Source organism: Pyrus communis, chromosome 15 (genome assembly GCF_041283825.1).
Source record: "Pyrus communis isolate YQ-2024b chromosome 15, ASM4128382v1, whole genome shotgun sequence".
NCBI lineage: Eukaryota > Viridiplantae > Streptophyta > Magnoliopsida > Rosales > Rosaceae > Pyrus > Pyrus communis.
This window is the reverse complement of record NC_142579.1, coordinates 39,792,501-39,808,471: the sequence shown is the minus strand read 5'-3', so window position 1 is coordinate 39,808,471 and position 15,971 is coordinate 39,792,501. Positions and strand designations below refer to the sequence as shown.

Genomic DNA, 15,971 nt, shown 5'->3' with positions numbered 1-15,971 from the left:
CCACTCCCTTGTTTCACACAAGGTAGCAACTTAATAACTAAGAATCGGAAATGCTTTAAAATAAAAGAAAATTAATAGAAATGATTTGAAAATTTTGAGTTTTAACGATAAGGACAAAATAAAGAGTAAAATAAACAGTATCAGGATTGACTTTTCAACGTAAAAATATAATTTTTCGTTAAAGCGAATAGTACCGTGGACTCTTCGTTAAAACTCCCTTTAAATAATCGAAGGCATTTTTACAAGATTTTTTTTTTTTTTTTGAAAAAATAATACTTTAAGTGTTTTTTTTTAAATTTACTGGTATTTTACGGAGAATTAGTTTCGAAAACATTTTTACAAAAATTCACTCATTTTAATAGGACTTCTAAACAAGCTATCATCTTCTAGGTAAATAAAATATTTACTTTGTTTACATTAAATTTTAATTTTATGGTTTTGATTAAGTATTTAAACAATTTGGCTATTCAATCAATAATTAATCATCAAGTTGAGCATCTTAGTAGACCTCGATAAAAACCACTTGCAAAAGTTGTTTGAGTTTGTGTAAGACTCAAAGGCATCTACGTGTTCCAAATTACAATTATTCAATTACTGTAGTGAGCTACAAGATCTACATGTGACATTGCTTTGCTTCCACAGCAATTATAGCATCATCATCCTCCTTTTATTTTGTTTAATTTCCAAGTATCAAATTCCTCACAATCACCCCCAACAAGTATTAAACTTTACACTGTAGTTGTAGATATTTAACGAGAAGAGGCCTCGAGTTCGACCACACAAATTATAGCATCATCATTACAAATGTATATTGTTTTCGAATTTGACACATAATTATTGTTGACCATATCGTAGCTATGTTGTGAGTGCGTTATTAGTTCAACGCATCTCGAATGGTAATCTAGTGATTAACAATAGAGATTAATAGTAAAAAAGGAGATGAGAAAGGATAATTTGGGAATTAGATCCCATTCGGATCCACTTTGTGAAGATCCTAAAGAATATCACATCTTAACCATTTATCGTGTATCGTACGGTAAAAAATCATTTAATTTTTTTATTTAAAATTAAACACAAATAGTATCTGATAAAAACTGACCACACGATAAACGGTTAGGATGTGAAAATCCTTAAGATCCCATAAAGGGCATTTGGAGAAGGTCCTCTTCCAATAATTTGGACCTATTGTCGCTAAAAGTGATTAAGTGAAGATTAAAAAGTTTTTACCCGCTAATGCGGGCCCTCCCTTTGATGATTCGGATTCAAAACGTGAATACAAAACCTTGATAATACGAGGATCACAACCGAAGGACTGAAAAGACATTTAATATAAGGTACATCATCATTAAAATCCTCAATTTGGTAGTAAACCCTAGCAAATTATATATCCACATATTATCTTAATTTTGAAAAAACCAAGACGAAGATATGTATAGTACCATTATTTACTATACATTCGTACTATTATTTGGGTATTTTTTAATAGAGGCAATATCTACCGATACATGAGTAATGTTTTTGCTAGTTTATTGGTGTTTGTCTCCACATTGTTGAAGGCTGCCTTAGGTTAGCAAGGATGATATATATTTACGATAAGTTTAATACGTAACTATTGATAGTCTCGTTACAGTTATGTCACCTTATTGTAGCACTGCTTATACCATTTTAAAAGTGTGAGTAAATATCTTATTGTATGTAAAAGAGAAGTGAATAAAGTGTAATAAAATTATCACAACTAATTTTATGATACAATCTGGTAAGGGAAAGATGATTAACACAAAGCTTTGTGTGACGTTCTTAACAACTCGAGCAACATACTCCATGCAACAATCAGAACGCTTCAAGTTATGAATTTTTTTTACAGTCAATACCATACCAAATGCCAGCTACCTCTCCTTCCACCACGCCCCAAAACCCACATGGGCTACAACGAAGTGGAAGGTTAGAAAACTAACCAGATATTTTCAACCAATGTTTTCTTTAATAACGCCAAATTAATCAACAGTCTGGAAAATGAACGAAGATTAAGCATTGATTTTAAAAATCAAACGGTTGAAGATTGTTCAAAATACTTGGTAGGCAGGATTGTCGAAAACAAATATTTTCATCACCAAATTTGAATGGAAAATACTTTAGACTCGTCATTTCTTTTTACATATAAATCACAGTTCCGTCACGTACCAACTGCGAATTAATCTGAGCCATACAAGCTCTACACTGCTGCAAATAAGATTTTACCAAATACCCTCAAATCGCGGAAAATGAAGTCTTCCCACAATGTTATTTGGTAACACTATGGTGGAACCAGATGACGTCATAAAGGGCAAATATTTGAACAAATAGTACAAACACAAAGCAGAAGAGAAGTGAGCAGATCTACATTGCATCCATTCGACCCCCAAAATTAACCAAAATTAAAAAAACCACCCAATCCGAGAAAATAATTAAAATTTTCCCTTCACTTATCACTCCCTCTAGTAATCATGTCCTTGTACCTTATGATCGAATCCAACCGCTGCAACTTCAGCTGGTTCTTGAACCTGTTGATGAAATCATCCGCCTTCGCATCCACCTCGTCGTCGTCCTCCGCCGCCTTCGCCACCTTCCTCTCCCTCATCGTCGCCGGCCGGCGAATCTCGGCGACATCATCCTCTTGAAAGTGAGCGAAAGCAGACTTGGAGCTCGCAGACTTCTTCATCTTCTTCGGGAGCTTGGCGGGCACCTCGCCGGACGCCGGCTTGGTGTCCGACTTGGTCCGGTTCACATGGTGGTCCTGCAACGGCTTCAGCTGACTGAAAACCTCCTCCAGACTGCTCTGTTTATCCCCTGCTTCTGAAAAGTCTGGAGTTTCTGGTTCTGGGTGTTCGTGTTCTTCAAAACGGTCGTCATCTGGGAACTCGTCGTGCTCGGGAGCTTGCTCGAAGTGGGATTCCGGCTCATGGGTTTTGTGCGGAGGGGCAGCGGCGGCGGTGGGCTGAGATGGGTAGAAATTGATGGACTTGAGCCGCTGCAGCAGAGAAGGGGATCTGGTCAATTGGAGCTGTTCGAGCTCGTGGGTGTGGTTAAAAGCGTAATGTGTGGCCTCGGTAGTTTCTGGGTGTTGCTCGAAAGTGGTGGCGTGTGGCTCCGGGGATCTGTACTGGTAGAGGTTGATGGATTTGAGCCTCTGCAGCATAGATGGAGATCTGGCGAGGCCTCCGCCTTGGTGGTGGTTCTGGTGCTGCTGCGGGTCCTGGTGTTTCTGGGTGGAGCCCAAGTGTGAAGCAATGGCGATGGTGCCAATCATGACATTGAGGAGGAGGAAGAGGACAGTTGGAGTGAACCAGCTGTTCATGGAAGCCCAAATAGAAGGCAGGGATGTCACAGATTCTTCAAACATGGCTGACAGTGTTTAGAGAGAGAGAGAGAGAGAGAGAGAGGAAGAAAGGTGAAAAATGGGGAGAGGAAGAAGGGGGGCAGAAATAGAAAGCTTCTGTGTGCTTCTATGTCTCCTTTTTATTTGGGTGGGATATTTTCATCATCCTGTGCAGGTTTCTTGGTATTTTGTGTAGAAATTTTATTTGTTGAATTTTTAATTTTCATTTTTCATGATCTCGAGGCACGCGTCGCTGAGTGATGGGTTTGCGTGTGAGAAACAGACAGAATAGAAGCGGTGGTTGTGACAAAAATGTGAGCTTGTGGTTGGATTAAATAGAGGGTTAGCGATTAATTATTTGCAACTCGGTTGTGAAAAACAATTTATTCACGCTCAGAAATTTTGAGTTTGATTTCCTTTTTTTCAATACCGTTTATATGAAGGAAAAAAATTATTATTATTTAGTACTATATTCTAGTAGTAATTTTTTTTTTACTTGTAAATAAGTTGTTTTAAGTTTTATTTTTGTTAAAGACGAATTTGAATCACGTTATTACTCTTCCCCTTTGAGTAAATAATATCTTTCGATAAAAAAAAAAAAAAAAGGAGTTGGAAAGAGTGTTCATTCTCTGCACCTGAAGTTCCGAGTTTGATTTTAGATCCAATAGGCAACTACGACGTTTGCTTGTACACATGAAATGACGCAAATAAGAACCGAAGGACGGGGGAGATAACTTGGGAATCACTCGACCAAGGATAACGAATTCGTTCGACGTCGTTGATCGTGGATTCAACATGACTAAGTCTCGCACTTGATTTTAAGGAGGAGAAAACTCACCCTCTTCTTAGATTGATTATAATTCACTTAATTGACTACCTTAAAGATACATTTGGAGCCCTTTAAATAGGGGGATTCGTACTCATTTGATACAAGAGATAATTAAAAATAAGGATAATACTAGGAAGACTAAATTTAGAAACTAAATGATGTATCACTAACAGGAATGGGCACATTTATAACGCATAAGTAATAAACCAATCGTCAACTTTCATATATTTTAGTTTCTAAAATTTAGTTTACGTAGCATTATTCTAAAACTAAAGAAAGCAGCTTGTAGTTACAAATTACAATGCAACCTAATTAAAAGAGCTTTAATCCTACTCTCACCAGCCATTTATTATCAAGACACTACATCATGAAACGACACGTTTATAAAGCTCTTATTGCCCTTAGCAAGGGTTATCTCCAATCTTCATAGATAGTGGCGTACAGTAGAAGTGGAGTGGAGTTTTCCTTATACCAAATTTATGTAGAAAGAGAACGACAGTTGGGTTTTAGGATGTTCTTCTTCCATGCAAACAGTTGGGTTCGATTTTGCATGTCTAAAATATACCAATACACACGAAGTGATAAACCAATATCTGGATTCCACATTACAATCCGTAATTTAATACCTGAAAATTTGAAAATTAGCTAGATTGATTGAATGCAATCTCTCTTATACCAATTCATTCCCTCTCATGTTTTAGCTTTCACAGCTCATTACCACCTCTCAGAATCTCAGTGTCAAGTACGCAAACATGTTGACCATTCACTGGTAAGTGGTTCCTGATTGGAATGCTTTCACTGGGACCTATGAGGACTCACATGTGGTAGGGGCAATCAAATTGAAACATAAAGATAGTGAAAGTATTTGTAGTATAAATTAAGGTGTATTTTAAAACATTTTTGCCGAAAATAGGGGCAACATGGGCAATGGGCATGGCCGGCGTTGTCTATTAAATTTCGAATGTCAACACACAGCATGGTAACATGCTGACTAACATGGCCCTCCCTCATCTTCTTCCGTCCTCCATTATTACCAAGCTTCCACCACCACCACCACATTTTCTTTTGTTTACTCCAAAAACAGTCGGCAGCAGGCCACCATAATACAAATGGGCTCGCTTCTCATTGGACTGGCCCAACTTGTTAGAAGCCTGATGGACTCGGTTCATGTCTAGCCCAAATACAAAACTTCCTCCACATCATTTTTCACGAGCGAGCACTTGAGATCTAACTGATTGTTCCAAAACAGTTGGTACCAATACAACGGCCTGTGGTTTTTAGTTTACAAGATTTATCCGGAGAATGGTGGCAACTTGCTCGAGGTACAAAATTTGGGAAACCAAATATTGTTCAAATATTGGTCAAACTGAAATTTCTGATACTTCAAAATAGCAACGTGTGAACAAAACGGTCGGAAATTTGAAAGATCTCCGTTTTATGTACTACAAATTCAACAATAAGAGAATCCGGCCAAACAAAACACAGTAAAGTATACCCAAGACTTGAACAAAGACAAGGATAATTTTCCTAAAAGAAAAAGGAGCTGGCTGCTGGCCTAATTCAGCAGTTTTCTGAACTCAAACACACAACTTGTGCTTCCCTGACCATGCCTCTTGGGCTCAAAGCAATACAAGCTTTGTACTCGCACCAACTCTGTCCTCGATCTTTTCCTGACTATTTCCAGTCCCTGACTCTTGCCAATAACGATGCGCATCGAGATCTAGGATACCTCTACCTTCCGACCATTCCCCTCCTCCAACATAGTACCTTCGGGAGGGGTTGAAACGATTTGCGCAAGACCCTGCACCTTCAGTAGCATGAAATTAGCAAACTCAGTTTCGTACCAATTACCTACACAGCTCGCCATTTCAAATTCTTTAAGTTGACTATGGGTGGACTCCAGGGGTTCCCACGGAGCTTCACAACTTATCCGAGTATCTGATTTGCCCAGCGTACCATCTCCATGATGTAGGCATTGATTATACATATGATAGGTATGGGTAGATTACGAGAAACCACTTGATATTTTGGTCCCGTTGAGTGGTTTGGAACCCGATGTTATTGGATTCTATTGAGTGGTCTGGAATCCTTGCTCTTGCTCATTTCCATAAGATTAATCTAGAACCCTAGACTCAAGTAAATGGGAATTACCCACAATAGACCTTGTGAATATAAATTAGATTTACTATGTTTATTACACATAATCCAAGTAGGGAATTATATAGAGTTCCTTAATTAAATTCGTAAAATGATATGTTATCGCATTGACTTAAGATCATGCATCTTTGATTCATGAATTGATTAATTAAAGGGATTGTGGAATGACGTTAGATATGATTGTATTAATATGATTAGACTCATTGATTAATGTGGCTTGAGATTAATATTGTGCTTCGTTGGTTCTTTAATATGTTGCATGCTATGAATTGCGATTTTATGTGGGAAACATGGTGATTTATGTGATGGATGAAGTGGAAATGTTAAGTGTCATATGAGATTGATATGTAGCCCTGAACCTAGTAATTTCATGCTTGTCAAGTTCTAATAATTGATTGATGAAAGCTATAATTTTCTACTTAAAAGTACGGTGATACAAGTCAAGTGTAGTGTTTGGGAACTACGAATGACTTAATCCTTGTTTATGGTATGTAGGTAGTCTAATGAGAATGTTAGATGTAGTCATAAAGTATACGAAAAATTACTAGGTGATTCGATTATCTAGTTGTGCTTTGACATATCCCAGAGGTGGGGTAGGTTAGAGATATGGGTATTTGGTGACATCATATGTCGATCTTGGATGAATGTCGGAATCGGGACGTGACAATTGGAGTGCAGATGTGCAGTGAAAATTTTAGCGACTAATGTAGTATCTAGTCGAAGAGTTTTCAAAATGTTAGGCGGAGATTCAGGGAGAACATAGCCCTGCAGAGAACTTATCTCCGGCTGCATATAAATTCTTGCAAGTGGCGGGTGAGGGAAGACATCAATCTCTTCAACTCCCCTTGCATGTCATAAATCATCAATTAAGATAAGAAAAACAATATAGGGAGAATATATATTTACAAAATAATTTACTCCGAATCAATAGCTTTCTTGGGCAATAGTCTAGTCTAATTTAGGGTTTAGGTCTGTCTCTCATAGCTTGGGGAGGAAGTTAATTAATTCAATACCATATTCATGAGTACTATTGTCTTGGGTTGCTTGACCATTGGGATTCAGATCGCCACCATGCACGGAAGAATTAGGAGTTCCCACCAGCACTTGATGAACAATGTGCGGTCCAGCGGGGTCGGAAAAGCTTGATGATGACCTTGGGGGACAGCTGCTGTTTGGTGAAGATTCAGCCCCAGCTATACCATAATCACTATCTTGCAGCGTGCTCTTCGTAGAAGCATCGGAAGTGAGGTCTTTTCCGTAATAATATGCTCTTAATATTTCATGAATTCTTGTCCGAAATGAGGCTTCGGAATCTGCGCGTGTCAAGATGTGGATATGCTCATAGAGGAACATAGCCGTAAATATGAGGATAGCTAGTGATGAAGCAACACCAGCAACGATGAAGAGGCCCCAAAAGCTATCAAGACTAAGAGTGTTGGAACTTTCCACGGGGTTAGAGTTTGAACAGCTTTCGTTTTTCTTGAACCACTTATCTTCGATGGCCTTCATTTTATCTCCCTCGTGCAGTTTAGTGATTGCTGTTGAAATGTCATGCGTGAGAAGCGAACGTTTCGGAAAGACCTGCGGGTAAGCCAAAGGAAAAATAAGTCCCACACCAGAAAACATGTACTAGTTAAAGGAGAGAAGCCCAGAAAGAGAAACAAGTGAACTTACAAATGCGAAGCCATTGCCTTCAAATGTTGGCTCGACAATGGTATATTTTGAGCAATAAGTTGAAACAAAAAGTTTCAAGTAGGGCGTTTCATCAAAAGCAGCAGAAATACCTCCGTTTTCATTCCCCTTGCGAAGAAGTTCCTCCAATTCTTCTTCATATTGATAGGTCCTAAATTTATCATCCTGAAATCCTAGCTGTTTCAGAATTCCATAAATAAAAGAACCTGATTTGAAGCCAACATAGTCCCCGTTCCTCCTGAGATGGTTTAAATCAGTAACGACTGGTTTGAGCTGTTGGACTGTTAAAAATGACGTTAAACTAGCTGCATAGCTTTGAGTGAGTATGAGGACAACAAAGCACCAGATGACCACTACAAACCTAGCCAAGTTGCTTGCTACTCGCTCCCCTGATTTAAAATTCAAAAGAAAACCCATTTACCATTTGGATTTACTTTTTTAAGACTGGATTCACAGAGTATATATCGATTTGTTTTAAAAATATTAATTACCAGTAAAGTGTAATTAATCATGAAGGAACTTACGATGTGCAAAAACCATGGTTGAGAAGGAGAACCACATACTTGCGCCAATTTGGTGATGTGCACGCCCCTGAAAGTCTTCGTTTTTTGGGTGTTCAAGAAACCAGACCACAAAACCAATGAAAATAAAAAAGGAGCCGCTGGTTACCCAAAGGTCCCAACTCAAAGGCTTCAAGAACACCCAGGTGTTTTTCGCACCATTGTTTCCCTTCATAGGCACGACCACTGATACCCCGGAATCTATATACGGCAATGTAAAGTCAACAAACAAGGATCTATTTGCCCTAATGGTAAAATCTCCGACCGCAGCGTCATAGTTCTGTCAAGTAAAAAGGCCAAAGTTTCAATTGAAAAGTTTTGCTAAATCAAGAATGTAATCTGAAATAAAGAAAGCTTAGAATAGGAGTTTTTACCCCGAGAAATACTTGATAGATCAAATCACCGTAACTACCAGCCTTCTTACCATCAGGCCTTGCAAAGGGATGAAACTCGTGAGGAACAGAGTACGGCAATTCTTCTATTACCGCAGTAAAGACATCTATGCAGTATCCAGTGACCTTGGTTGTATTAGTGCTTGGATCATATTTCACACTTAGAATTTCTTCAAACCCTTCTTTCACTGGGACTCCAATTCTTAAGGTCCCATTCGCAGTAATCTGCCAACCCCTTGGAACCGAGGTGGTGTCTCCAGGCCATATAATAGGTCCAAGACTGGCATTAGAAGTAGAGTGTCTGCCTGTATTTTTGTCCGATTTAATGTTTCTTACGAGTCCATTTTTGGGTGTCCAATATCCAATCCCTCTTTCCCCATTATCATTCACATTAACTACCTGAAAAGTTGATGATTGTAGTTACCTATTAATAAGGCTGAAATCTCCTGAAAGACCTCGGAATCTTGTACCTGATAGTTCTCGGACAAGTTCAGTACCATTTTGAGAGACCTCTAATCTCTCCGAACCAGTGGAATTGCCAGAATCGTTCATCTTCTGGAAGCGGAAGTTTGTTGTTCCAACCTTCTCAACTGCCATGGCTAGTGCCCAAGCGGCATCATACGTCCACAACCCAAAAACATCCAGTTTAACACTAGGGATAGTTGGATTGTCTTGTCGGAATTTTGTTTGCTATCTAGCTCTAAAACTTTCAAGCTCTTTTGTAATGGGAACATAAGTTTTGCATGTCATCTATGTCGACAGAAGAACTCGAGGAAATAAAACTGTTAGTCATCCCATTTGTCATTATCCAAACATAGCCTTCATCCATCATGCCAAAGTCTTTTGCTTTTGAGGAAAACCGAGACCCAAGAGATAGGGACATATGCACTATGAAGACCCTGGTTCGCATTGACATCAACTTGCGAAGCTCTGCAACAATTTCCTCATCAGTGGCGATTGAAGGAATGAAACTCCAGTAGGGCACACGAGCACCAACTAATTGCAAAGCAGTAGTCAGGTAAGGTATTACTCCCTTTCCGAACTCATTGTCAACGCTGATGGGCACTGCTTCAGTCCAACCAAAGGCCTGGATGACACTACTAATGGCTTTAACTTGAGATGAGTCATTCTGCGCAATTCGGAAAAAGTATGAACCCTGAAGAGAAGGGCTTGTTGCGGAAAATGATATTATGGGCACCTGAGCTTTATTTCCAAGCTTAATTACAAAGCTGGCTTGCATTGATGATTCTAACCCTATGATGGCTTGCACTTTCTCATTTTTAATCAAGTCTAGAGCTGTTTCAAAGGTGAAAAATGGAAATTAATTAAACTCTGATGTAACTTCAGCTAGAAATAAGCATTTCTAGAAAATTATAATGGTTGAGCACGATATAAATCCAACCCAACCAGATCCAAACAAACTAGGTTCTACCCAACTAAGCCTAACCGACCAGGGTCACTTGGATGAGCCACGTTCGAGCAATTTTAGAAAACAAACAAAATTAAAGATATATGAATTGAAAAAGAACAAGAACATCGCGCACTTGTTAGTTAACAAAACTCGAAATTTGATAGCATATATATATAAAAAGGTATTATAATAGTTCATTTATGGTATAACAACAAACTTATATAAAACATCTATGGTATAACAACAAACTTATATAAAACATCAACAATAAAATTATTGAGTAAAGTTGTAGAAAACTCACAAACCTAGAGATTGAGGCTTGCCCGAAAGCAATGTTCTAATGAAAATCTTGGAGAAAACTGACAAACTTTTTTATTTTTATTTTTGAAATGCAAAGATAGCTTGTATGAACTGAAACAGATTTGACGGCAGCCAAAAAACAGTAGCAAGCCAAAAGATTTGACAGATCACAGACATTTAGCATCTCCAAGTGAAAGTACCGAACCACACCAAATAACATGGAAGAGCCCGACTATTTGAACCAATTGGGAATCAGCACCTTTAATATTCTAATAGATAGTGAAACATATTTAAGAGAAGAAAAAAGAACACACAAAAAAGAGAAGAGGTAGAGAAAGAACCTGCAGTAGCCGCAACAATATCATCTTCTGCAGAGTCCCTTTTGTGCATGACCAGCCTCGTATTGTAGCCTGCACGAGAGGTGTTGAAGTCGGCGAGGGCCATGTCGATGCAGCTCATCCCCATTTTCCCAAACCCGGTGTCCAAGTCAAGAACCACTCCCACGTGTACTGGGATTAATGTTGTGTTTTGTGCCCTGACGAAGAAAATCCTAAAGAATAGGAAGAAAAGAAAGACGGGTTTGATCATAGGGTTTTTTGTCATGTTTGAATACTCTCTCTTGGAAGGTTTGGAATTCATGGCCGGGGGTGAGGGAGACTAAGAAACTTATTTATAAGATGATAGTAGGATTTTGAATGTAACAACAGTCAATTTGAATATTTCAAACGAAGAAGTGTCCCTTACTGCTGAATCGCTGACTGCTGATGAGGAGGTATTTCAAAGAAATTTCCTATTCATTCCTAAGAAACAAGCTGGTATGGTTTTTCATACTAAGTAGTTTTCTTGTACTGGTTTTTTAGATGAGAAGTCAAGGTTGAGGTTCTACCACAAAATCAATTGAGAATATGAAGTAATCCAACTCCTTAAACTCTCGTGAATGAGCTTGCTTAACTTTCGATGTAGGACCTTTCCTCACAAAGTAAATTAATGCAACTTTTGGGTTTAAAAGTTATAATTGGCAAATGGTTAAATTTTTTGAAAGGTTTGACCAAACCTGGTAAAGAAGAAGAGTAAGATGAAGACAAGAAAAACAGGGTTGATCATATAATTATTGGTCATGTTCGAATGCTCTTTTGAATGGTTTGGAATAAATTGATGCTGTAGACCATAAGGAAGTTTTCCTTTACCATTGAGTCACTAGTTGTTGATCAGGAGGGAATTTGAAGAAGTTTCATCCTCATTCTTAAGAAACAAGCGTGTATGGTTTTTCGTTTTGTATACAAGAAGAGAATTAACTAACACAGTATTTTGATTTGACCAAACTCGTGAGTTTGGTCTCTAACAATAAAAATCAATAAATATAAATGACTTTGACCACCGCACATCAAATGTGGTCTTTTCGTCTGAATTTAGTCGATAATTTTGTTTGTGTGTTGATGTGGCACATATACGATCTCACAAGTCTAATAATGTGGTGGATGTAGTGAGTCAACAATAGAGTTTCACCCTAGCTACATCCACCGCTTCAGCTCGTCTTGAGTCTTGACCTAAAAAATATCAAAGGTCAGTAGCACCTCAGCATCTTAAGTAAATATCCACTCTTGTCATGCATCAGCCCATACGTTCGAATTCAATTCAAACCCCAAATTAGCAGGAGACTTGGTCTTCTGAATTAAATTAATCAACAGCGTAGTTTATACTCCATAGTGATATTTTTACACTAGTAGTTTTTTCGTGCTTATTTCTCAGAGGGAAAGAAGGAAGAAAACCCTTGATTACAGTATCAGAAAGGTAAATGCAACTTCTGGGTTTTGCTCTAAGAGTTTTGTAATTGCATACTTGGCGACGGTAAAAAAATTTGATTAACTGGTATCAACACAACGTCACCTAAAAAAAGTTACCTCCAATGAAGCTTCTTCTTTGTGATCCATGGAGATTGTAGCTTCATTTTTTAAAGAAAATCTCTGGGGCTGGCCAGAACTTTCAATTCACACTTTCTCCAAAAAGAAAAAACCAATTTCATGTTTTCTTTCTGGTGCCATGTATGAATTAAACAAGTCACTTATCGTAGCTCTAGCATACCGACATTGGTGAATTCTTGATGAATACCAAAATCTTGTCTCTTTCAAGCAATTCTCAATGGGATCGTTCCAAGAAACTTTACACGTCAGTGGAAATCAAATCCAATTCAAACGACAGCTTCCTGAATCTGTTGCCAACTGCACAAAAGTAGTGGTTTTAAACCTTGGATACAATCAAATAACGGATGCTATCTCCTGCTTCTTGAAGAACGTTTGTTCTCATTCTGCGATCCAATAAATTATACCGAGGCATTGGATGTCCGGATACCCAATGCAGTTGAATGTTAAATGGAAGCGATTTGAATTCAGGCAATGAGATTAATTGGGATGTTCTGAGTGTTGAAATTACATATGTTGTTGGCCTTGAAGTTGTCATTTGGCTCACTCGTGTTTTGCGAGGGATGGAGGAACTGGTATTACCAAGCTTTGGAGAACGTATTCTTTCTGAAAAGCTTCAGGTTCATGCATGGAGATGAAAGCTGCTAAATTTACAACCAACAAACTGCAAGCTTAAATCTGTTGGTAGTAAAAATTTAAAACACAACGTCTTACAAAGTAATGATATGTAAGAAACATTAGCATACCTCTGATATGTAAGTAACATTAGCATACCTCCAACGAAGATTCTTCTTCATGATCCATGGATATTGTAGCTTCCAGGGGCCTGAAAGAGTAATTTTCTGGAATGGTCATACAATAATCTTATTTAGCTTACCTCATCAGAAAAAAATAAGAGCAGGGAGAGATTTTGAAGCACATAAAAATCAGCAAATTGTGAAGTTACAGGATCCCATGTGCGGAATAATGTCTTTGTCAATTGGGGAGCATTGATGAAAAAGATGGCATTCTTAAGCTGCAATATTTGAACACAGTGAATAGGGCCAAAATTCTAACATTCTCTTCGTAGAAACAATCAATCACCTCCAGATGGCGAAGGGATGATCCACCAACAATGTCGAAGTGGGGTGGAGTCAAAGAGACAATGAAAGGATTTTAAACGACTTGGTTTAAGTGAAAGATTTTAGAGTTATGTAAGATTCTGCAAAGTCTATATGGATTTGAAAGGATATTAAAAAAAAAAATTAAAAAAAAAATAAAAAACTCCTAATTCAAACATTCATGGATTTGAAAGGATTTTAGAAGACTCACTAGAAGATGTGCCCACACTTTGCTGCGGGTGGTGAATGTATTATCCAAGACATACATGAGTAATTTCCGCTGATGTCCTCATTAGAATATGATGAGGCTTAAATTTGGAAATTCATATTCAAAGGCTAAAAAAATGAAGTAATCTTCTATTCTTCTAGGACTTTGAACAATCAAAGTTCCCACTTAAAAAAAAAACAAATAGCACACTAAAGATAAAGTACAACCCACACACAATGGCCTTGGAAGTGCACGAAAAATCTTAGTTTAATGATAATTTCCCAATCTACATATCTAGAAACTATCATAAAGACCCTTCTCATTGCTTAAAACTAAGATGAAATAGGGAACAATAAAAACCTCATCTCAAGAGCTTTCTCTTCATCATAAATAAATTTTGATAGCTTCCTCATCAAGTCTTTTGTGTTGGCTCCTGCTAGAGCATTGCTTATCTGTTAATATAAATGATATAATATGTCGTTCAAATACATCCTTTCGCAAAGATTATGTTGTGTTTGTGCAAATCTAAGTTTTCAAATAGGTTAATGCTGCTAAATATATCCCAGCATAAAGAAAATTTGGCCTGGCCAACTTTATACAACCTTACAGGGAATGCTCATTATTACCTCAAACATTGATGCTCGTATACAATTTTACTTTTGAATTAGAGATTCGTCTGTTGTACGCTTGTCTAATACTGAATTTGCATAAAATTAGCCTTTCAACGTATTTGCAAAAATAAAACACAAACGAAAAAGAGTAAAAAAACAGTCATTTCACTAAGCAAATTGTAAGTTGTTCTTAGAGTTTCTGACAAAACAAACTATAAAACAAAATAATATAAGGTGATACCAGGCTTTCCAGATTTCAGCTTCTCTTTTCCACGACTCCGTCGAAAACTGTACCTAATACATGGCGGGTAAGAAGAGGATGAAGAATATATCCATGCGGCTAGCTGCCATATTTCAGTCCATCCGTTGGATTTAGAATGCAGAGAGGGCAAAAAGGGCATGCTGCCTTTCAGGCCTTGAACCTCTTCAATGGGCTGTGTCAGCCACTGCACAAACCAACACCGAATCTCACGTTGGGCCCAAAAAACCAAAACTCAACTGAGTGGTAGAGTTGTAAATCTAGCAAAATTGAGTCATGAAAGAGCCCAGCACAGATTTGGTGGTAGCAGTGAGTAAATAAAGCAAAATCAAGGGGCACAAGTTTGACCGTTGCTAAGCTACTATTACATAAATTTGAGGTAGTTTCCTTTTTGTTATCTCTGTCATGGCTGCATCAACCAATACTGCGCCCTCCTCGTGGAGCCATAACTCCATTATAATCCACTGTCTACAGACCCATCTTACACAGTAGGAGTGCAAAATGGATAGTAAAGCCTGATTGCTTCCATGAATATTTCCTTCAAATTCCAAGAAAAAACAGTGACTCCATTTCCTTCACCCTTAAACCCTAAATTTCCCAATTGATATGGACATCCACAGACCATTTTAGATTTTAAAGCAAAGTTTATTAATCCGTTTCAGAATTTAACAACTTCAGCTCCTCAAAGCAGAAGCAGTTTAAGCAGCAAGAATAGCAAGATAACTACTGCATTTCCCAGGCTATTGTGGTTAAGTGATAGTAATAAAAGCCCAGGTCTGGGGTTCAAAAGGTGGTCAAAGTTCACCCTCCTCGGGTGGGAGGGCAAGAAGATGATGAACAATCATCTTCTTCTTTAATTTGTCTATTATTTCAATTTTGTTAGACTTAATTTTATCTTTTTTATGTGTGGAAAGACTTGTCTAACTCTGTAGTTTTAATTTCATTCTAATGCTTTGTCTAATCTTTTTTGGCTTATTTTTAACTACGCTTCCTAAAATATGTGTGGGACCAACACCCACTAAGATTATGTTACATGTGCAATAAATATGATTATAAATTTCATTATGCGTCAACATTCAACAATTATAGAATATTAAGTTTAAAAGAAATTGAAGAGATGAAAAAACAAAAATGATTAGTCTAACTCACCCAAATCAAATCCACATAAGAAATTAACA

General features: G+C 37.8%; 2 protein-coding genes, 1 long non-coding RNA gene and 1 pseudogene across 6 annotated transcripts; all 4 read right to left on the bottom strand.

The window, feature by feature from the left end:
- Positions 1-2,252: 2,252 nt before the first annotated feature.
- LOC137744380 (pathogen-associated molecular patterns-induced protein A70) lies at positions 2,253-3,655 on the bottom strand. The gene has a single exon (XM_068484213.1). The coding sequence runs from the start codon at positions 3,377-3,379 to the stop codon at positions 2,459-2,461; it is 921 nt and encodes a 306-aa protein (XP_068340314.1). The 5' UTR covers positions 3,380-3,655; the 3' UTR covers positions 2,253-2,458.
- A 3,483-nt stretch (positions 3,656-7,138) lies between these two features.
- On the bottom strand, positions 7,139-9,720 carry LOC137711652 (glutamate receptor 2.8-like). 2 transcript variants are annotated; one of them, XM_088686076.1, is made up of 4 exons: positions 8,968-9,720; positions 8,558-8,873; positions 8,016-8,422; positions 7,139-7,922 (listed from the first exon to the last, which is right to left on the bottom strand). In XM_088686076.1, exons 2-4 carry the CDS (start codon positions 8,766-8,768, stop codon positions 7,320-7,322), a joined length of 1,221 nt encoding a protein of 406 aa, XP_088542202.1. In that variant the 5' UTR covers positions 8,769-8,873; positions 8,968-9,720; the 3' UTR covers positions 7,139-7,319. The 2 variants fall into 2 exon arrangements, with proteins under 2 accessions (XP_088542202.1, XP_088542203.1); XM_088686077.1 differs by having other exon boundaries at positions 8,597-8,873.
- On the bottom strand, positions 9,695-11,311 carry LOC148691000 (glutamate receptor 2.7 pseudogene; annotated as a pseudogene). Its single transcript, XR_015956159.1, has 3 exons — positions 11,038-11,311; positions 10,184-10,281; positions 9,695-10,114 (listed from the first exon to the last, which is right to left on the bottom strand). The product of XR_015956159.1 is annotated as a glutamate receptor 2.7 pseudogene (transcript).
- A 604-nt stretch (positions 11,312-11,915) lies between these two features.
- Positions 11,916-14,786, bottom strand: LOC148690999 (uncharacterized). 2 transcript variants are annotated; one of them, XR_015956858.1, is made up of 4 exons: positions 14,550-14,757; positions 14,284-14,375; positions 12,598-13,441; positions 11,916-12,243 (listed from the first exon to the last, which is right to left on the bottom strand). It is a non-coding gene; the product is annotated as an uncharacterized LOC148690999 (long non-coding RNA). The 2 variants fall into 2 exon arrangements; XR_015956857.1 differs by lacking the exon at positions 11,916-12,243 and having other exon boundaries at positions 12,326-13,441; positions 14,550-14,786.
- Positions 14,787-15,971: the final 1,185 nt, after the last annotated feature.

What these genes read in the sequence shown, in the direction of transcription:
- LOC137744380 (XM_068484213.1), bottom strand. Translation starts at nt 3,379, where the DNA reads ATGTTTGAAGAATCTGTGACATCCCTGCCTTCTATTTGGGCTTCCATG.
- LOC137711652 (XM_088686076.1), bottom strand. Translation starts at nt 8,768, where the DNA reads ATGAAGGGAAACAATGGTGCGAAAAACACCTGGGTGTTCTTGAAGCCT. An exon ending in AACCATGGTTTTTGCACATC is followed by an intron (nt 8,423 to 8,557) that starts GTAAGTTCCTTC and finishes ATTTTAAATCAG; the next exon opens with GGGAGCGAGTAGCAAGCAAC. An exon ending in AAGGCAATGGCTTCGCATTT is followed by an intron (nt 7,923 to 8,015) that starts GTAAGTTCACTT and finishes GCTTACCCGCAG; the next exon opens with GTCTTTCCGAAACGTTCGCT.